General features: G+C 40.4%; 1 protein-coding gene across 4 annotated transcripts in view; it reads right to left on the reverse strand.

The window, feature by feature from the left end:
- Positions 1-4,917: 4,917 nt before the first annotated feature.
- The window catches only part of LOC106085679 (slowpoke-binding protein), a 374,280-nt gene continuing 356,363 nt past the window's right edge, over positions 4,918-22,834 (reverse strand). For all 4 annotated transcript variants that reach the window (XM_059364530.1, XM_013250014.2, XM_013250013.2 and 1 more), the window contains one exon: positions 4,918-13,586. In XM_059364530.1, the coding sequence (XP_059220513.1) occupies positions 10,346-13,586 (3,241 nt within the window). In that variant the 3' untranslated portion in view covers positions 4,918-10,345. The remainder of the gene's footprint in view (positions 13,587-22,834) is intronic.

Genomic DNA, 22,834 nt, shown 5'->3' on the forward strand with positions numbered 1-22,834 from the left:
CGCAATTTTCATCCGATCGTCTTCAAATCTTGTACAGGCATGTTTTGCAGACTAGAGACAAGGCCTGTTGAAATTGGAAGCAATCGGTTCAGATTTGGATAGAGCTCCCATATATATGTTCGTCTGATTTGAACTATTATAGCAATAACATTGCCATTTTTAACCGATTCGAAATTTTGCACAACGGCTTCTTTTATCACTCCCGACATTACTGGTAAATTTTATAGAAATCGGTTCAGATTTAGATATAGCTTCCATATATGTATTTCGCTCGATTTTCACTTCTAGAGCCGTTGCAAGAGCATTTATTGACCAATCTCCCCAAAAACTTGCATAACGCTTTCCTCTATGATACCGACAATATCTAAGGAGTTTGGTCGGCATCGGTTCAGATTTAGGTATAGCTGCCATATATATATTTTCGTCTGATGTGGACTAATATTGCTATAATGTGGTCATTTGATGACCGATTCGCTCGAAATTTGGCGGCAGCGATCTTATTATGACTCTTGACTTTACTGGTGAATTTCATAGAAATCGGTTCAGCTCCCATATATATATTTGACCCGATTTTCACTTCCAGAGTCACTGCAAGCACATTTATTGACCAATCCTCTCTAAATTTTGCACAACGTTTTTTCTTGACGACAACCACAATATTTAAGTTTGGTCGGAATCGGTTCAGATTTAGATATAGTTCCCATATATGAATTTCAACCGATACGCCCTTTTAAGGCTCCAGTACCCATAATGTACATATACATTTTATGAGGTCGCAGATCAATATTTCGAGGGGTTACAAACGGAATGACCAGATGAGTATACCCTCTTCCTGTGGAGGTGGTTATACTAGTTTGTGTTAAGATATGGATTTTTGGCGGATATATTTTGATTCAAGACAGCCGTGCATCGTTTTGTCTAGGTAAAAAAGCAGGCCCACATCATTGGACTGGAAATTTTAATCGGATAACATTAAACTATATGAAAGAAATCCTCGTCCATTGGAGAGTGCAATGCCATCGAGAGGCGATGCATGACTTTAAACACGGAATTTAAAAAAAAAAAACATGAATTCAATGTTACCAATTCATTCGAAAACAGCCGATTTGGCAAAGGAATCCAATGACAAAATATTTTTGTCCTCTTGTCAGTGGCACTTCAGCCGAGTTATTAGAACCGTTGTTGGTATATTGCGATCTTTGCTATAAGTACGAGGACATTAGCCTGGTTGCGTTGTTGAAAAAGTTAAAAATATTAATTAATTTCCTAGAGAGTGTCGAATGGTTAACACAATCAAATGCCTTCAAGTGGTCAAGCAAGACAAGAACAGCAATCTCATAGTTGTCAAGTCCCCCTACTAGCAGAGTTTCAACCACATCAGTGAGGGCAGTGAGGCGGCTTTGATTTGGTCCAAATCCCGATTGTCGAGTGGTCAAGAGGTTTTTCTCGTTTAGATAACTCTGTGTTTGGTAATGAAGAATATTTCAAAGACTTTAGACAAACTCGCCATTGGACGAAACTCTCTGTAACTTTACGGAATTGGAAACACTTTTACGAATTTCCATACTGAGGGATATTTACTTCTCATTATCAAATTATTGAAAATATGTGTTGTGTATTTTAATATACACTGGCCGACAAAAGTCTACATACGACCCCTTTTTTTTGCTGCTGGTCGTCTTCTACAGCACAATAGAGAAATGTGATGATGCACTCATGTTTATAATTCCTTTTATTAACATATAGAACAAAAAGTACACATTTTAATTCATACTTAAAATATTATGGAAAAAAAAACTTAAAAAATTCTATGACAAAAGCCTACATACGACCTTAAACTAAAATAAATCAATTAAAAAGACGTTAGGTTCGGCCGGGTCGAACTTTGGATACCCACCATCTCGGGTGGGTAAACCACCTTTCGTCATAATCCAGTGAAAATGCATAATTTATGCCTCATAGCAGTTATATCGAAATATGGTCCGGTTTGGGCCAAATTCGGCACGGATATTGAGTGGTCTAATAAGCAGCGAAATCGGATTAAAAATTCGCCTTTTATGGGGCCAAGATTTTAAATAGAGAGATCGGTCCATATGGCAGCTATTTTCAAAACTAAACCGGTCAAGCCATGTCTGAGTTCGGTATCCCTGCAAAATTAATAAAACTCTGCAGGATGACACTTGCTGATACGCGTTACTCAGTAAGAATAGGAAAGAATCTCTCCGAACCATTTAATACCAAACGAGGTTTCAGACAAGGAGACAACCTATCGTGTGATCTCTTTAATATCCTGTTGGAGAAGATTATACGAGATGCAGATGTGAATAGATAGGGCACACTAATCACAAGAGAACACATGCTACTCGCCTATGCCGACGACATCGACATCATGGGTCGGTCACCGGAAGTAGTAACCGCAGCCTTTGAAAGAATCCAAAGAGAGTCAGTGAAAATGGGTCTGGCAGTAAATGGAGATAAGACGAAATGGATGGTTTCGACCTTGTACAACCGAGCAGATAAAGAAAATGGAGGAAGTTGGAAACCACAACTTTGAGATAGTCAGTAACTTAATCTACCTCGGCACCGTCGTAATCGAAACTAATGGCACCAGTTTTGAGATTAAGCGAAAAATAATACTGGCTAACAGATGCTACTTTGGACTAAGTAAGCAGTTCAGAAACAAGGCCACCTCTCAACAGACAAAGATTACACTATACAAGACACTGATACTACCGGTGTTGTTATATAGTTCTGAGCTTTGGGTACTTGTGAAATCAGATGAGGCAGTGCTTGGAGTATTTGAGAGAAAGATTCTTCGTAAAATATATGGAACAGTTTGCGATAATGGAAAATATAGGCGACGTATGAACCACGAGCTGTATGACGACGATAGCATAGTTACACGCATCAAAATACAATGGCTGCGTTGGCTAGGTCATATTGTCAATGGATGAAGAAGCTCCAGCAAAGAAGTCTTTTGAAGGCAAACACGGTGGTACACGCAAACCTGGAAGACCAAAAGCCCGTTCGGCTAGTGGAAGAAATATTCTGTCATAGCCAATTAAAGTAATTAAAGTAAAGTAATATCCAAATCTGGACCGATCTGGGCCAAATTAACGAAGGTTGTCGAAGGGCCTAACACAACTGATTGTCCCAAATTTCAGCAAAATCGGGTAATAAATGTGGCTTTTATTGGCCCAAGACCCTAAATCGGAGGATTGGTCTATATGGCAGCTATAACCAAATCTGGACCGATCTGACGAATTCACGAAGGACGTAGAAGGGCCTAACACAACTCACTGTCTTAAATTTCATCAAAATCGGATAAGAAATGTTGCTTTAATGGGCCTAAGACCTTAAATCGGCCGATCGCTCTATATGGGGCTATACCAAGATATAATCCAATATAGCCCATCTTCCAACTTAACCTGCTTATGGACAAAAAAGAATCTGTGCAATATCTCTATTTTTGAGGACTGTAGCGTGATTTCAACAGACAGACGGACGGACATGTCTAGATCGTCTTTGATTTTTACGCTGATCAAGAATATATATACTTTATAGGGTCGGAAATGGATATTTCGATGTGTTGCAAACGGAATGACAAAATGAATATACCCCCATCCTTCGGTGGTGGGTATAAAAATTACTATGTTAAAAGAACCTATTAGGGGTTTGATAATGATTTGAGTAATTTTTTAGTGTGCTTTAGGCTTTTCCAAACATCCCATTATTGAACAAATTAGAGGGAAACTAACTTCTCACAATATCAATTGAGTGTTGCCGGATCCAAATTTATGCTCAATGATAAGGGGACCTCCTGTTTTATGCCGAGTCCACCACGGTGGCTCCTAAGTAAGTAGGTCAGATTTATTTAATCCTTTGACTGCTATTTTTAAACAATTAGAACAAAAAATTTTCTTCTTCAAAGATAATGAAAATTTCCATATTAAGTGCTAGTATCAAATAGGACCCAAATGATCGCACAAGTACAGCCAAATAACACATTTCATATGTTTCTAGGTCTCTTTCCCATCCAAATGTTTAATCGATCAATCGTCAAACATCATCTATATGTTTGTTCGAATATGAAGCATTTTCAATTGTTCGATTATTCGAATGATCACTAATTATCGAATAACGATTAATCGAGTGTACGTACACCCTAGTAACGTATCTGAATCCGATTAATGTTTAAGCTCAATGATAAGGGGCCTCCTTTTTTATGCCGAATTCGAAAGGCGTGCCGCATAGCGACACCAATTGGTAGCGACGTTTTTAACATGGCAGGATACCTTACAAATGAAACCAGCATTAGTAAGGGGATAACCACCGCCGAAAACTTTTCTGATGTTCGCGCCGGGATTTGAACTCAGGCGCTCGACGTCATAGGCAGACATGCTAACCTCTGCGCCACGATGGCCTCTAATTGAATTACAAACTGTGTCCGAGAGACTGGTCCTTTAGACTTTGGGAGATTTACTCATCTTGTATCAGCAGAAGGCCACCGTAGCGCAGAGGTTAGCATGACGCTGAACGCCTGGGTTCGAATCCTGGTGAGACCATCAGGAAAAAAATTTCGGCGGTGGTTTTCCCCTCCTAATGCTGGCAACATTTGTGAGGTACTATGCCATGTAAAACTTCTCTCCAAAGAGGTGTCGCACTGCGGCACGCCGTTCGGACTCGGCCATAAAAAGGAGGCCTCTTATCATTGAGCTTCAAACTTGAAACGGACTGCACTCATTGATATGTGAGAAATTTGCACCTGTCCCTTAGTGGAATGTTCATGGGCAAAATTTGTATTTTGTATGAGCATGTCTCGATACATGCGGCATGAAGCGACTCGTACTGCAAGAAAGCAATACACTGTCGTCCTAATAGTAGGGTAGTAGGTGAATATGTAGGGTAACAACCCTACATATTCAGGATAGAGATTTATATATACGAGGGTGATCCAAAAAGTTGCCAGTTTTTCAGACATTTCAGACTTTTACCATTCCTTTCTTGATGGCTGGGTAAAGACAGTCATTTTCATCCTACTTTTTACGTGTTAAATTTAAAGTTACTTAGGTCAGGTTAGTTTGGAAGAGGATGATACCAGACATTAGTTGGCTAGATATTTGCCGGGGGCATAGTGTAGTCCATTGTGATTCTTCAATGGCTTTAGTGAAGTAACTTAATGTTGCCTCAATCAAATTTAGCACTTTCGGAAGTGTACTTACAAATTGACTCCCTCTCGGGAGATTCCAAATTTTGCCTTGATTTGTATGAATAATTTGTTATAAACTCCAAAATAAAAAATTAGGCAATATTTTTGCATAATTAAAAAAATGAATATAAGTTAGTGTTCGTCTATGACTCTACGATGCATTATAAATAAACCTAAATCGTTCTAGGAAACCTAAAATTTAGAAACTAATGCGCTAAAAACTTAACTTCATCAAGGCTTAAATTTTGTTATATATTTTTTTTTTAATTTCGTTTTTTATTTGGTTTTTATTTTCTTCATTAATTTTTCTATAATTTTAATTTCTTATTTAAATAACTAAAACTAAGATTGAAAATTAAAAAACTAATTTAATATTAGCAAATTTCTATTTGTTTCAAATTTCCCCGTTTTTTGCATGGTTATTTTTATTTATTTATTTTTTTTTTGTATTTAATGTTATTGTGGGTTTGAAAACATTGATTAAATTCCCTAAATCTATAAGAGATTTTGTTTTTCGGTTGCAAGTGATCTCCATAATGTTATTGGGTTTTTTGTTGTAAGCTAAAATTGTTTGAATTTTTTATTCGCATGTTATTTCTTTATATTTTCGAATATTGTTTTCATTTATTTTCTTGGATTTATTTGAAGCTAAAGTCTTATTAAGTTTAAATTTCAAAACGTTTGCTTTTCGTTTCGTTTTGCTTTGCTTTTATTTTGTTTTTTTCTATCTTTTTTTGTTTTGTATAATATCGATTAGATCCTTAAAATTTAATCATAAGGATGGAGGTGAGTGGTGTGTATTTGTGATTTTAAAGTGCGCAATATATATGAGTTTATTGTATTTTTTCTTGATCATTTTTGCTTTAATACATTTTTGTAGATGCGTTTTTTGGTTTTTTCTTCTCTTTTTTTTTTTGCTGACAGTAAAATTCCTTAACAGCCTAATAAAAAAATTTAATTTTTTTAAATGGACCTTTTTTGTTTGTTTTTTAATAATATAGTAATAATCATGTTTTTATTTATAATAATAATAGTAAATACATTAAATAATTGTAAAGGTAAATATACAATAATTGTAGAGTTTTATTTTCATTTATTTATTATTATTTAATAGAGAAATTATTGTTTTTGCAGAAAGCTTTTAATACTTAATAATAGTACTATTTGAAAAATACATAAGATTTTCTCTTTGTCATATTTCAAATCTATAGGAAAGAGGGCGAGAGATAATGCAGAGGGTGGAGAATTATTTTAATGGGCAATATTTTGCCTTTACCAAAAGTGCTCAACAAGGTTTGACATTTAACCATAAATAGATGAACGCATTAACACTCATTGATTTGATGTACATATTCTATAGAACTGGTTTATGATTTATTTTAAGTGTTCCAAGGTTAAAGGGTCCCAGGAAGGTTATATAGACATCTATAGAATTTTCATGCACATTTACACTCTAAACAAGTCTACTAGGTAATATTAAGCAACACTGTCTGCTGACTACTATTAGCAAATTACGCTGCTATTACAGCAGTAGTTCTGGTGTTATAGCAAAATGGTTGCAATTTCAAAACAGCAGACAGACTGCTGAAATCTTTGTTATTTGCTAAAATTGTCTTCTGCTGCTAAGTTACACAAAAGAAATGGTTAAGTTCATTTAAACCAAGAGTAAGAAGGCACACGGCCCTGATAGCATACCCGCAGAGGTCATTAAAGCAGCTAATCGACCCAAAGTACTGCGCAAAATGTACAATAGCTGCCTACAAGACGGCATATTTTTTTAACGCTTGGTAGAAGTAAAAGCTGGTTTTAATTAGCAAAGGAACGGAGGAACGACCATCACCATCATCGTACAGACCACTGCGCTGCTTGGGCGACTTATAAGGCCAAGACTCTACGAAGCCATCAGAGCCGTGGGAGGTCTCTCTGGAAGACAGTGCGCATTCTGGAAAATTGACACTAGGGCTCAAACAAGCAAAAAGGCGTTAAGTTCGGTGGGGCCGATCTTTGGATATCCACCACCTTTCGTCAAAATCCGGTGAAAAATGCATACCTTAAGCCCCATAGCAGCTATATCGAAATATGTTCCGATTTGGACCAAAAACCCTATAACTACAAGTGATTATTCAATTGTGTATAACAAAATATCTTTTAAGTAGCTATATCTAAAAATAAACAGATCTGAACCATAATCGACATGGATGTCAAAAAGCCTAACATAAGTCACTGTGTCAACTTTCAGCGAAATCGGATTATAAATGTGCCTTTTATGGGGCCAAGACTTTAAATCTAGATATCGGTCTATATGGCAGCTATATCCAAATCCGGGCTGATCTAAGCCAAATTGAAGAAGAATGTCTAGGGGCTTATCTTAACTCACTGCCGCAAATTTCGACGAAATCAGACAATAAATGTGCCTTTTATGGGCGCAAGACCTTAAATCGAGAGATCGGTCTATATGGCAGCTATATCCAAATCTGGACCGATCTGAGCCATATTGTAAAAGAATCTCGAAGAACTTAACTTAACTCACTGTCCAACTTAACTCACTGTCCGACATCGGACAATAAATGCACCTATTATGGGTCCAAAACCTTAAATCGAAAGATCGGCCTATATGGCAGCTATATCCAAATCTGGACCGACCTGTGCCTTATTGCAGAAGTATGTCGAGGAGCTTAACACAACTCACTGTCCCAAATTTTAGCAAAATCGGATAATAAATGCGCCTTTTATGGGCCCAAAACCTTAAATCGAGAGATCAGTCTATATGGCAGCTATATCCAAATCTGAACAAATCTGGGCCAAATTGAAGAAGGATGTCAGAGGACCTAACACAACGCACTGTCCCAAAATTCAGCGACATCGTGCAATAAATACGCATTTTATGGACCCAAAAATTTAAATTGAGAGATCGGTCTGTGCCATATAGCAGAAGTATGTCGAGGGGCTTAGCGTGTATATCAAGATATATAAACTGATATAGCCTATTTTCGAACTTAACCTGTTTATCGACAAAAATGAATCTGTGCAAAGTTTCAGCTCAATATCCCTATTTTTAAAGGCTAGATCGTCCTAGGTTTTACGCTGATCAAGAATATATATACTTTATAGGGTCGGAAATGGATATTTCGATGTGTTGGAAACGGAAAACGGAGATTCTTATCCGATTGGAATGAAATTTTTCACGAGGTGTTTTGTTATTATATCCAACAACTGTGCCAAGTATGGTTCAAATCGGTCCATAACCTTATATAGGTGTCATATAAACCGATCTTGGGTCTTGACTTCTTGAACCTCTAGAGGGCACAATTCTTATCCGATTGGAATGAAATTTTGCACGACGTGTTTTGTTACAATATCCAACAACTGTGCCAAATATGGTTCAAATCGGTTCATAACCTGATATAGCTGTCATATAAACAGATCTGGGGACTTGACTTCTTGAGCTTCTAGAGGGCGCAATTCTTATCCGATTGGAATGGAATTTCGCACGACGTGTTTTGTTATGATACCCAACAACTGTGCCAAGTATGGTTTAAATCGGTTCATAACCTGAAATAGCTGCCATATAAACCGATCTTGGGTCTTGACTTCTTGAGCCTCTAGAGGGCACAATTCTTATCCGATTTGAATGAATTTTTGCACGAAGTATTTCGTTATGATATCCAACAACTGTGGCAAGTATGGTTCAAATCGGTCCATAACCTGATATAGCTGTCATGTAAACAGATCTGGGGATTTGACGTCTTGAGCTTCTAGAGGGCGCAATTCCTATCCGATTTGGCTGAAATTTCGCAAGACGTTTTTTATTGTTACTTTCAACAACTATGTTAAATAAAGTACAAGTCGGTTCATAACCTGATAAAGTTGCCATATAAACCGATCTGGGATCTTGACTTCTTGAACCTCTAGAGGTCGCAATTATTATCCGATATGCCTGAAATTTTGTACGATGGATCCTCTCGTGACCATCAACAAACGTGTTTATTATGGTCCGAACCGGACCATATCTTGATATCGTTTTAATAGCAGAGCAACTCTTTTCTTATATCCTTTTTTGCCTAAGAAGAGATGCCGGGAAAAGAAGTCGACAAATGCGATCCATGGTGGAGGGTATATAAGATTTGACCCGGCCGAACTTAGCACGCTTTTACTTGTTTTCTCTACCAAAGCCATTACAAAGCACACAAATTAATTTCAGCTCTCATAACTTTTAACGACAGCTGTGTGTGTGCCCTGTATTCATTTACGGTCAATGTGAGCCCCCCTGAGTATTGCTCAAAATGTAAAATCAGCAATCATTTTACGCTCATCAGCAAAAACACTTACAATAGCTTAACGAATTTAAAGGAGTATTTAATGTATCGATCGCTGAGTCGTAAGTATCAACAAAGTGCTGGTATAAGGTGTGAGCCTGCCTTTCGCTGTATGTCTAAAATATGCACTTATTTTTAAGGTGGCTTGCTGCTGTTCCTAATGAGAACGTGGCTACTAAAATGGGAGCAGTGCGTGTTTACTTACCGAACTGACGACTGAAAATGAGTAACTGATGCGAACTTGTTCAGTTCGTTCAGCACCATACACACTATTGAAAGAGCCTTACTTACCATTGAAAAAGGGGGAAAAAGGTCCAATTTGAATTAAATCAAAAAATTTACTTTAACTGCCTATCACACTAACTTTGTGTCACTGAAAATGGGCAGTTTTCGTTCGCTCTTATGTCAAAACCATCTGATTTCCTTAATGAAAAACAGATGTTTGAATGACTCGAGTCACTCACTTGAGTGGCACAAAGTTAGTGGGTCAGGCAGTATAACATCAATATATTAGAAAGACTATAATTTGATGTTTAGTCCCTAAAGAAATTTTCATATATGAAAGTATTTTTTTCTCCCCTCTACTCTCTCTCTCTCTCTTCGCTCTTTCCTAGCTACTTGAAACATTTCACACACACAAGATTTAAGCATAAGTAATTTAGTTTCGCTAGTCAACTGATTCCTAATTTACTACCAAGGAATTGGAGGAATATTTTTTTATCTCAACTACTTAAGAACTGACTGACTAACTCCGGCTTTCTCTCAGAGGAGCTTAGTGCTCGTTTTGCCATATTGGCTTGGATGCTCTTGTTGTAGCTTATCACATTTTATCGGATTTTTGCTTATTGTTGCCATCTATATTGGTGGCCTCTTCGCGTTCGTCATCGTCGTCGGCATCACCATCATCATCGTCATCGGGACCGGTGGGACTAATGGGTGACATTTCCACACTGTCCAGCAGAGGGGTTTTCTCCTCACTGCAGCCATTGGAACCAGTCTTCGTGTCCATCGAGAAAATCTTTGCCAGCTCAATGCCACTTATGGAACGACGTGTTGGTGATTCATCGGGCGATGAAGAGGAGGTGTCCAGGCCAAAGCTTAAATTATGGCTGCCGTTGTCGCTGCTCGTATCGGTGTTGCCAGCTGTAGCCGCACTGCATGACGAGGTGGAGTTGTTTAACGATTTGAACACAACGGGATTACGTGAAGTGGATTTCTTGGGGGATCTGGTGGTATCTAAATGATTGGAGTTTGTGTTGTTGGACGACGTAGACGGAGTAGGCGATGTGGACGAAGATGTTATCTTGGGCGAAGGCGAGCGATGTGGCTGGTGGTGGTGATGATATGATGTGAACTGTGCATGCGATTGCGGTCCATGGTGCTGTGGACTGAGATTATAGGCTGTGGCAGATTTCGCGGTCTGCTGCTGCTGGCAGTTGGGCAATGTTGCCAACGAGGTGGTTTTAATATTGGTCGTTTTTAGGCGATTTATCGAACACGAACTCCAGCTTAGCTGATTTGGGTGGGAACGCTTAGCAAAGTTGCTGGATTTGGATGAAGTCATAGCGCTTGACTGTTGTTGATGGTGCTGTGATTGTTGTTGCTGTAAACTCTGCTTGCTGCCATGATAATAGTCGTAGTTATATTTTTGCGCCGCATGCGATTTGCCTTGCATCTGCTGATAATGACGCGAGTGAGATTGGGACCTTTGCTGTCCCGTCGATGATGATGGCGGTGGAATATTTTGATTTTGATATTTTCCACCACTGCCAGCTGTTGTGGAGTACGAATTATTGTCTTCTTTGAAGCTTAAATCCTCCTCAGATTGATAATAGGGGTCACTGCCATCCAGGGGCATGGTATTATTAATGGCTGTCTGCTTTAAGGTGGTCTCGAAGGTCACCAAATGCCTTTCCGAATATGATTTGCGAGCATCCATGGCCCTTAGATAGTCATTGGAGTCACCTAGGTCTTCACTTTTGGAGCTGCAGTACCGACGGCTGTTGTGTGATGAAGTTGGGTTGTTGCAAAAGCTGGTGGTCACTGTTATTTCGGGACCCAAGGTTTGATTGGAGCCCATGATTTCATTGATGGAACCACCGCGGTTAAGTGATTGTCTGCTATGGCTGCGGCTGCCATAGGAAGAGGAGCTGTCATAGTGATTGTCTCTCAGCGATGAGGGTGATAGGCGAGCCGAGTGATTGGGTGAGGTCTCCAGCAGGGAGTCATTCGATTTGGCAATGCGATTCTTGCGGTAGAATTTACTATCACGCCACATGGTCTGTCGAGAGCTGGAGGATCCAGCAGCAGTGGCCGGTCTTTGCAGTTCCAGAGATTGGCCGCACTGGGCCAACATGGTGGAGGAGCCGGGAGAGGATGTTATCATCTGGCCCGGGGAGGTGTCATACATTATCACCTGGCTAGAGGTCTTGCTTATGCGAAATGAGGCATGGGTCAGCTTTTTGTACTTCTCGCTATGCACATTAACACGATTATCCGAATGCACACGATCCGTAATGGGTATAAAGGCATTGTCAATGCGTCGTTCCTCTTCGAGGGAACGAAAAGCCAGACGATTGACATTCTTTAGATGTTGCTTGTCCCCGCCGGAGCTTCTCTTCAATGGCGACATGTCCTCGAAGGAACTCACGCGATATTTTTGGGAGAAAACTTCAATGGTGCCGGATTTCTTGGAGGGCGATGTGGTATAAATGGAATTTTGATCATTCACCAATATTTTGGGAGGATCAAATTGTTGGGTTTGGTTCTGTTGTTGCTGTGCCAACTGGGACCCAGGGGCGGAGGCCAGACTCGAGTTACTGGAGTTGGTGGTAGCAGTTACCAGAATTTTCGGAGACAGGGATACTGGAAAATGTTGTGGCCTTAAATTACCCGTCGATCCAGAAGAACTAGAGGCTCCCGAGCAGGAGCCTTCCTCAATATTCAGAAAATTACTGGGCGATGATTCACGGCATGGTGAGGATATGGCTGAATCTTGTGATACCATATTTCGTGGTATTGTGGCCAACTCCAAACAGGTTTCATGACCAGCTGTGGTGGTGGCAATTATGACATCTTCCACGCCTTCATCAATGGGCGAGGAAATCGATTGGAAACTGCTTAAGCGAAAGGAAGAGCCCGAGGAGAGATCATTATCGGTCAGAGATCCAAAGGCTGAATCTTGTGATGGATTGCTGCGGCCATATTTCAGGCATTTGAGAGAATACTCCAAACGACGGCTTTTGGAATTTTTAAAGTTGCACATGTCTGCCGTTAACTGATGATTGAACGATGGACCTGCGGCGGCGACTGAGGAAGCTGATGATGGAGCAGATCCTGAAGCCATTGCTGCCGAGCCATTGTGAGAACTGGCTGCACTGTGTTGACTTTGTGACGTTGCCAGATTGTTCAAACTTAAATTCTCTTTCAAATTATATGTGGATTCGTAATCGGAAACTTCCAGTTGAGTGGTAATGGATGACTGATCCGATTGATCTTCATGTGACATGATTGTGGTGCCAGTTACACTTGTGGTGCTCTCCGAAGAGCAAATACTACCACGGTTTGCTGTTGCCGAGCCAACCATTTGGCCAGCCATTTTCAAATTCAATTCACTTTCGGTTGTTGAACTGCAGCGTATCATGATGGGATGCTGCTGATGCGAGTCCGAACGATTGTGTTTCGGTTGTTGTTGCTGCTGCTGCTGCTGGTTCTCTTTATCTGCCCTGCTGCCTTGTCCCCCAGACTCAGGAGTGCTGTAGTCATCCAGTTGGGTGGTATTATCACAGTAGTGTATGGGTGATTCCATGGGATCATACGGAGACTTGTGACACAGATACGGCTGACTGTGATAATAGCCAATAGCCAGGGTGGGTTGTGAGGCGGAATGTTGCTGCTGATGCTTGTACTGCTGCTGCAGCATTTGATGCTGATGCTGTTGCTGCTTGAGACGTTGCATCATGTGTTTGGTTTGAAAATTACAACCCACTATGATTTCATCTAGAAGTCCTTCTTCCGAGTCACTTGATATGCAATCGAAAGATTCCATTGTTCTACTCAAGCTATTGTATGTGGGTGGTAGTGAGTGGAGTCCACGAATACAGCCGCCACGTGTATGATGTGAGTGTGTGTTGCATGTAGAGTGTGTAATTGGAGAGAACACAATTGCACAACAAGGCGAAATGATGACAACAAAGACCAAAAGAAACCAACAATAAAGCATGGTGGGAAGAGAAGAAAAGAAAAATAATTGCTTGGGTTAGTCGATATTTATGTCAAGTGTCTGAGGGGTTAAGTTACAATTCCTTTAACTATGTTCACAATGATGTGCTGTGTTTTCTAATTTTGGATTGCAGATGATGGTGTAACGAATAGCCAAGAGTCATTTACTAGTGTAATGGTGAAGAATATTCAGTTTCCTGCAAAATTTATTCATTTTGAAATAGAAGTCGATAGATGGAGTGTATGAGTCCTCCATGTTCCGCAAGGTGCTCTCTAAGCATGCAGCTCTGTGGGAGATTAGGGTCCCCCCTCTTTTGGTTAATTGGGTTGATACAACTCCTCGAAATATTCGTCTAAGACCCCGTATAGTATATATATTCATGATCGTCATGACATTTTAAGTTGAACTAGCCATGTCCGTCAGTCCGTCCGTCCGTCTGTCGAAAGCACGAGGGCCCCCCCTCTTAATTGGGTTGATACAATGCTTAACGGCCGGATTATCAACGCATTATTGGCGCACGCATCTGACCAGAGAAACTCTGGAAGAAAGTGTTTTCTTCCATTTTTATACCCTCCACCATAGGATGAGCGTATACTAATTTCGCCATTCTGTTCGTAACTTCTCGAAATATTCGTCTAAGACCCCATAAAGTATATATATTCTTGATCGTCATGACATTTTAAGTTGAACTAGCCATGTCCGTCAGTCCGTCCGTCCGTCTGTCGAAAGCACGCTGACTTTCGAAGGAGTAAAGCTAGCCGCATGAAATTTTGCACAATTACTTTTCATTAGTGTAGGTCGGTTGGGATTGTTAATGGGCTATATCGGTCCACGTTTTGATATAGGTGCCATATAAACCGATCTGGGATCTTGACTTCTTGAGCCGCTAGAGGGCACAATACTTATCCGATTTGGGTGAAATTTTGCATGAGGTGTTTTATTATGACTTCCAATAACTGTGCTGAGTATGGTTTAAATCGGTTCATAACCTGATATAGCTGCCATATAAACCGATCTGGGATCTTGACTTCTTGAGCCACTAGAGGGAGCAATTATTATCCGATTCGGCTGAAATATTGCATGAGGGGTTTTGTTATGACTCCCAATAACTGTATTAAGAATGGTTCAAATCGGGCCATAACCTGATATAGCTGCCATATAAACCGATTTGGGGTCTTGACTTCTTGAGCCACTGGAGGACGCAATTATTATCCGATTTGGCTAAAATTTTGCATGAGGTGTTCTGTTATGACTTTCAACAACTGTGCTAAGAATAGTTCAAATCGGTTCATGACCTGATATAGCTGCCATAAGAACCAATATGGGATCTTGACTTCTTGAGCCTCTAAAGGGCGTAAGTATTACCCGATTTTGCAGAAATTTTCTACAACGGCTTCTCTCATGACCTTTAAGATACGTGTCGAATATGACATTGATCTTTTTCTAGCCTAATACAGTTCCCTTATAAGCCGATCTCCCTATTTTACTTCTTCAGCCCCTAACTAGATTTGGTTGTAATTTTACACAATGGCTTCTACTATGGTCTCCCACATTCGGTTCAATTATGGTCCGAAATGAACCATTACTTGATATTGTTCCAATAGCAATTCTTTTCTTTTATCCTTTGTTTGCCTGAAAGAGATACCGTGGCAAGAGCTCGACAAATGCGATTAATGGTGGCTTTTACTTGTTTAGACTCTATACCACCACTGTGGTACAGGGTATTATAACTTTGTGCATTTGTTTGTAACGCTAAGAAGAAGAAGAGCTAGACCTGTTGATAAGTTTGTCGATCGGCTTAGAGTAACTTCCTTAATCGATTTAGCTACATGCGTCTATCTGTCTATCCATTTATTCTTGTGATCAAAGTACAGGTCTCATTTGTTATCCTATCGTCATAAAATTTTGCACAAGACACTTTTTTGGTTCAAGGACGAACGCTATCAATTTTGAACAAAATCGATCAGTTTTAGATAAGCTCCCATATATAACTTCATGTGGCCTTTTAAGGCTATAGTAGCCACATTTTTTGATCGATTTTTAAAAAATTTTGCATGAGATGTTTTATTCAAAATTACGGTTTGAATAGATTTGGACATAGGTTCTATGTATAAAAAGAAGTACATAGACTCCGTGGTGTAGGGTATTATGTGGTCGGCACGGCCCGACTTTTGCCTTTTCTTACTGGTTTTACTTCGGGTTCTCAATGACATTCTGAGGTCTTTCGAGATAGGGAGTGTGAATGTCGTCCGTCTACACAGATGAAGTCGTCATCTTGATAAATGACAGCGTCCTCTTTACTTTTACGGACCTCGTTCGGAGAGCGTAGGGAAAGCTGTCTGGATGGGCGATGGCCAAAGGGTTCGGTATTAACCCTGGGTTTTGGTATTAACTGACACTTATGATACTAAGCTGGAGAAGAAAAGTCGAGAGGCATCTGAATGGGCTCTACTCCTTATGCAACTCTAAAGAAAGGGGTTGGGATCTTAGACCGGGGACGGTACACTGGATATTTACTGCCAATTCTGTCTGGCCAATTCTAGCCTGTGGATGTCTGGTGTGGCAACGGACTCTGGGCAACTGTGCTCTCCTCACGATGATCAAGAAGGTACAGGGTACCGAGGCGGTGCTGATTTCGGGAACAAGAAAGAGCAACCCAAGAGAGGGCGCTGAATACCATTCTCCATTATTGTATTTTAGATATTTGGAAACTTAGATCGCTATGGCCATTCTTTTCTGCTGGGGAGTGAAGACCCGGGTCATTCTGTATACACGGATGGGTTTAAAATAGACGGGGGCGTCACCAGGGCAGAATTCTTCATTGGTTATACTTTCGGGGGGATTTACCTTAGGTAATCAGCCATGTATAATTCTCTACTATGTAGTGGCGCTCTACGGCAAGCCGTTCCGATTCGACAATAAAATGAGCTTAAGAGAAGTATCTTCTTATCTTTGTGATTACTTTGTTAGGCACGTTTTATAGCCACCACCATGGAAAAGGGGGTATACTCATTTAGTCATTCCGTTTGCAACACATCGAAATATCAATTTCCGACCCTACAAGGTATATATATTTAGGATCGTCGTAAAATTCTAAGACGATTTAACGATGTCCGTGTGTCTGTCCGTCCGTCTGTTGTAATCACTCTACAGCGTTCAAAAATTAAGATATTGAGCTGAAATTTGCACAGATATGTATTTGTGATGCACGCTGGCTAAGTTCTTGAACGGGTTAAATCAGATCATATTTGGATATAGCTGCTATATAGACCGATCTGCCTACAAAGGGTCTAAAGCCCATAAATGCCTTATTTTTTATCCGATTTCGCTGAAATTTGAAACGGTAAGTTGTTTTGAGCTTCCCGTAATCCGACCTAAATACGGTTCAGATCGGAATATATTTAGGTATAGCTGCCATATAGACGGATCTCCCGATAAAGGGTCTAAAGCCCATAAATGCTTTACTTTTACCCGATTTCTATGGAATTGGACACAGTGACCTATATTAAGCCTCCCGTCATGCTACCAGCATATAATGCAGATCAGATTATATTTAGTTATAGCTTTCATATAGACCGATCTTCCAATTAAAGTTCTTAATCCCAAAAAATACGAATTTGTTGTCCCATTTCGCTTAAACTGTGACTTGTATCAGAGTTCTCGGGACCTTAATCAAATATGATTCAGACCAGCCCTAATTTGCATATCACAATGAATATGGTAATGGAGTTGCCATAAAAGGGGATGGTTAAATTATCCATAGTGGTGGGTATCCAATATGTACTATTTATTATATTCATATGTTTATCCTTCACCATTACAATCATTCTATATGTATCCAATATTTTCATTACAATCTAATGAGTGATCTCTCAAAAATGAGTATGCTATTCCATATTGTCACCTGAAATGCAAAGAGTGTTAACTACTATCCTATTTGTCCAAAATTTGAAGTTTTCCTTAAACTGATCTTTTATGTGATATTGACCCCACAGTTACTTTGATGTCGATTTGAATTCTAGACTTCTTGAAGCCTGGTAAGGCTCATTTCTTATACCTTGCACTGTAGGATGGAGGTATACTAATTTCGTCATTCCGTTTGTATCACATCGAAATATTTTTCTGAGATCAATCAAAGTAGGTTAGGTTAGGTTGAAAAGAGGGCGCAGATATTAATCCGCCCCATGCCACTATGGACATACACCTAAGCCAGTAATCGGCTTGTTGTGCGCTCTAAAAACTATAAAGTAACCTCTTAAAAGAAAATTTCAAGTTAGGAATTCCGTGCTACTTACAAAATCCTTAATTGTATTCAATACCACTTCTCTAAATTGGTTCATGCCTGGTATTGTGTCCCAACCTAAGTGCCGGTAACTGTTAGACGCGAAAGCCGTACAGTGACAAAGGGACGTTTCACAGGGTTGCATGCACATTCACCACCCACGCCCTTAACTTGGACTGCGTCGAACCGAAAGACTACAGGTTAACCAAGTTTATCGACAGCAGTCCTCTGGCCTTCACCGCCAAATCGTCTACCCTTTTATTCCCCCTTACTCCGTTATGGCACCCAAACGATGCGAATCCGAGAAGGCTTTAATTTCCTTCTTACACTCCAAGACTGTTCATGATCTTACCGTCCTGGTTGTTATTGCCCTTATGGCAACTTTTCTGTTCGTAAAGGCAGTCTAAAATAGATCTCAGTCCCTGGGTTCTCAGTGTAGACCCCCAGGCCCACTCTGTCCCCTAGCTTTGATCCATCCGTGTAATATGATCTTCCAGATGGCAATACTAGGGTTCTGTCAATACAAGACTGTGCCGCTGGCAGCAGTGCCTGGCACTTGACCTCAAGGTTCATCTCAGCTACCCGATCAAAACCTCTACCATTCCTTCCAGGTTTCCTATCCTCGCTTCGATTATACCGCTATGATATGAGCTGCTCCTATCCTCGACCCATTCTCCCATCGCTGCCGTATACTTAATCTGTGTGTCAATGGGTTGGATATCTAGAATAGTTTCCATAATAGTCTTATGTTGCACTTTTTCATCATAGCTGTCCACCAAACTACTGAGGTGTAAGTAAGTATTGGTCTAATCACGCTCTTGTAGAGCCAGTCGATTATTCTCGGATTCAGGCCCCATTTCATGATGCTCTGGAATATATATATATATATATATATATATATATATATTTTATGTGGTCTTTGATGAATATTTCGAGGTGTTACCCTCCACCCATCCTATGGTGGAGGGTATAAAGAGATCAGAACTCTACATGAACGGATCCTTTAATTAAACCTCTATTTTTTATCCGTTTTGGCTGAAATTCGGTACGAAAAGTACACTTATGCCCTCCGATAGATCTCTAGCGGATAGATACATAAATTGATGTAACATGCCAAACAGTTCAATGTTCGTAAAATTCTTCAAATGTTAAGTTTTTGTCTTTTAATCTTTTAGATTTTTTTTTAATTAGGTCTCTTTGCATTTCATCATAAAGCGTTTATGTGTGTGTTCAACAAGAGTATGCATAAAATGTATGTGATCTGGTAATGTGTGTGTTTAATGTCTTCTTGATGGTATGTGTACACTGTGCTACAGCGTTTTAAGTGTATCATAGTGTTTTGCCAATTTTATTGCTGCTGTTGCTGTGGCGTTTGTTGTTCCTGCTGATGAGGATGCTGATGGTGTTGTCATTGGGGTGTAATAGGTGCAGTGTTTGTGTGAAAATTATGTCAATTATGTCTGTTATGTTTGCAGACAGCTTAATAATCGCCTTCTAAAGTGGCAGGATTTTAAGGATATGAGTAAGTGGGCATGCAATTAACATTGAAAATACTCACATGCATCATTATCTACGTCTATATCAAAATCTACATACATACATGCAAACACGGCTATCTTAAACATACACATACACACACATACGCTACCATTTAATGCTACTTACTTATATGTATTGGTGAGTTGTAAGGTTGTACTTCAAGCCTAGTCAACTTGAGAGTAATGCAAACGCAAAAAAAACCCCAAACAAGGATAATGGTTCCTCTGGGTATAAGCTTGACATGTCAAGCTATGTTGTTATTTAGTAAGTGTATGCCATGATTAATGCTTTGAATTTGGCATTTTAGTACTACAGTGTTGCTGGGAATTTGGTCAATGAAGAAACCCCAATCTTATTGTGAAAATTTGCAATGTATAGAGTATTGATACTAAGTATTTTGTATCCTTATAAAGGTGAGTAATAATCAATATAATGGATGTACATAAGATATATTGCAAATGTTCATGTCTAATTCCCACTGAAATTAGGTTAAATGAAAACCCAGAAGGCAAGTTAATAGTTCTGGAATGGTTATTTTGCAAGAGTATGGGTTCTTCGTAAAAAGCCAAAAAAAAAGTTTTGATAAACCAGAATTAATTGAATATATATACAAATTTATAAAAATAGAGTTAAAGCTATAGCGAAGCTTATTGCAGTTATCCTTCAAAAAATCCAGTTAAAAACAGCATAAATATTCAAAATGTGGTTGAGCTGATCTTTGGACACACACACGCATGGATTTACTGAAGACATTACATACGTGTTTCTGTTCTTCAGTCCATTTTTGGCCAATTTCACTTTCTTAAAATCAAATTTTGATTTTGCCATCCATTGGGAGCACACCTTCACAGGATGGGTGCGGCTAGGGAAGCTGTACACTGGGCATATGAAGAAGATGACAAAATTTTGGAGCACTTCTAATGGCAATGCCCAGCTAGAGAGTAAGTTTTCAGATGGACGCATTGTTCTCACGAGGTTGTGCATACAATAGAAGAATCCTTCGATGCCAAAACATACACACTGGCGGTATGCATTGACATTGCTTTGAACAATGTGTAGACCGAAATACTGATCCAATCCTTAAACCAGTTCCGGAAGGACCCGATCATTGGAGACTGGATAAACCATATGCTAAGGAGCAGGTGGATAAAATGTGAGTCCCATGGCATAAATATAAGGGAGAAAGTGGCACAGGGCACGTCACAGGGGGCATTTTATCGCCACTCCTATGAGCGACCACCATAAATGACCTATTACGGAGGCTGATTGAGGAGGGATTTGAACCCGTCTGCTACGCAGACGATGTTATAATACTTCTAAGGGGTAAATATCCGAAGGAGCTATGCAGAAGGGCCGAAAGGGTCTTGCATATAGAATATAACCGGGCTAGACCCAGGGGTCTCAATGTCAACCCCGGGAAGACTGAAATATGTCTGTTCACGAGGAAAACGAAGATGGGGCAATTTGAGGCACCACATTTCCTCAATAAAACGATTTCGATATCTGACAAGGTCGTCTACTACGCAGACGATGTTATAATACTTCTAAGGGGTAATGATCCGAACTAGCTACGCAGAAGGGCCGAAAGGGTCTTGCATATGGCATATAACTGGGATAGACCCAGAGGTCTCAATGTCAAACCAGAGAAGACTGAAATATGCCTGTTCACTAGGAAGACGAAGGTGGTCCAATTTAACGCACCACGTTTCCTCAAAGAAACGATTTCGATATATGAGAAGGTCAAAGATTTAGGTGTGATCTTGAACAGGAAACTGAATTGGAAGTGTCACATTCAGGAGCGTACTGAGCAGGCTCACAGATGTTGAGCACTATGTAAAGGGGGCGTAGACTCGATATGGTGCCTGAATCCAAGGATAGTCCACTTCAGGAGCGTGATTAGACCAATACTTACTTACGCCTCAGTAGTTTGGTAGCCTGCTATATGCACCATATGGACCATGCAACAGATTCAGAGAACATGTTGTCATCGGCATAGGCGGAGCGGAGGACCACGCTCACTAGGGCACTGGAGACTATTCTAGATATCCGACCCATTAATATACAGATTAAGTGTGAGGCAGCCACAGCGGCAAGTAGACTTAAGGCGATGGAAGATTGTATTGCGGATGGGAGCAGCTCATACCATCGCGGTATAATCCAAGCTACGATAGGAAACCTGGAAGGAAGGGAAGAGGTTTCCGACCGAATACCTGAGATAAACCTTTAGGTCGAGTGCGAGGTACTGCTGCAGGGACATACTCTTGGATTGACTTAACCCCAGTATTGCCATTTAGAAGATCGTCTTACACGGATTGATCAAAGCTAGGGAACAGAATTGGCCTGGGGGTCTGCATTAAGAACCCAGGGACTGAGATCTGTTTTAGACTGCCGGACCATAAAACGGTTCTACAGGCGGAAACTGAATTGGAAGTGTCACATTTAGGAGAGTACTGAGAAAGCTTACATGGGGCTCGATATGGGGCCTGAATCCGAGGATAGTCCACTGGCTCTACAGGAGCGTGGTTAGACCAATACTTACTTACGCCTCAGTAGTTTGGTGGACAGCTATGGAGAAAAAGTGCAACATAAGGACCATACATCAGGTTAAGAGAGCATAGTCGGAGCGATGAGGACCACGCCCAATAGGGCACTGAAGATTATTCTAGATATCCGACCCATTGTTATAAAGATTAAGTGTGAGGCAGCCACTGCGGCTATGGGACTTAGGCGATGGGAGAAGGAATTGAGGATGAGAGCAGCTCATACCATCGTGGTTTAATCGAGGCGACCTGGAAGGAAGGGAAGAGGTTTCCGATCGGATACCTGAGATGAACCTTGAAGTCGAGTGCGAGGTACTGCTGCCAGAGGCACATTCTTGGATTGAAGGAACCCTAGTATTGCCATCTGGAAGATCATGTTGCACGGGTAGACCAAAGTAAGGAAACAGAGTGGGCCTGAGTGTCTGCATTGAGAACCCAGGGACTGAGATCTGATATAAACTGCCTGACCATAAAACGGTTCTACAGACGGAAATCCGGGCGATCACGAAATGCGCGAGGTGGTGTGGTGCTAACGCGACTACGTCGAGTGTGAACATCTTTACGGACAGTAAAATTGCCATTAGGGCAATAACAGTCAGGTCGGTAAGTTCACGAACAGTCTTGCAGTGTAAGAAGGAGATTAACGCCTTCTCTGAGAATGGAAAAATCCGCATTGTTTGGGTGCTGGGCCATAACGGAGTAAGGGGGAACGAAAAGGCCGACGAT

Source organism: Stomoxys calcitrans, chromosome 3, assembly GCF_963082655.1.
Source record: "Stomoxys calcitrans chromosome 3, idStoCalc2.1, whole genome shotgun sequence".
In the NCBI taxonomy this organism is placed as follows: domain Eukaryota; kingdom Metazoa; phylum Arthropoda; class Insecta; order Diptera; family Muscidae; genus Stomoxys; species Stomoxys calcitrans.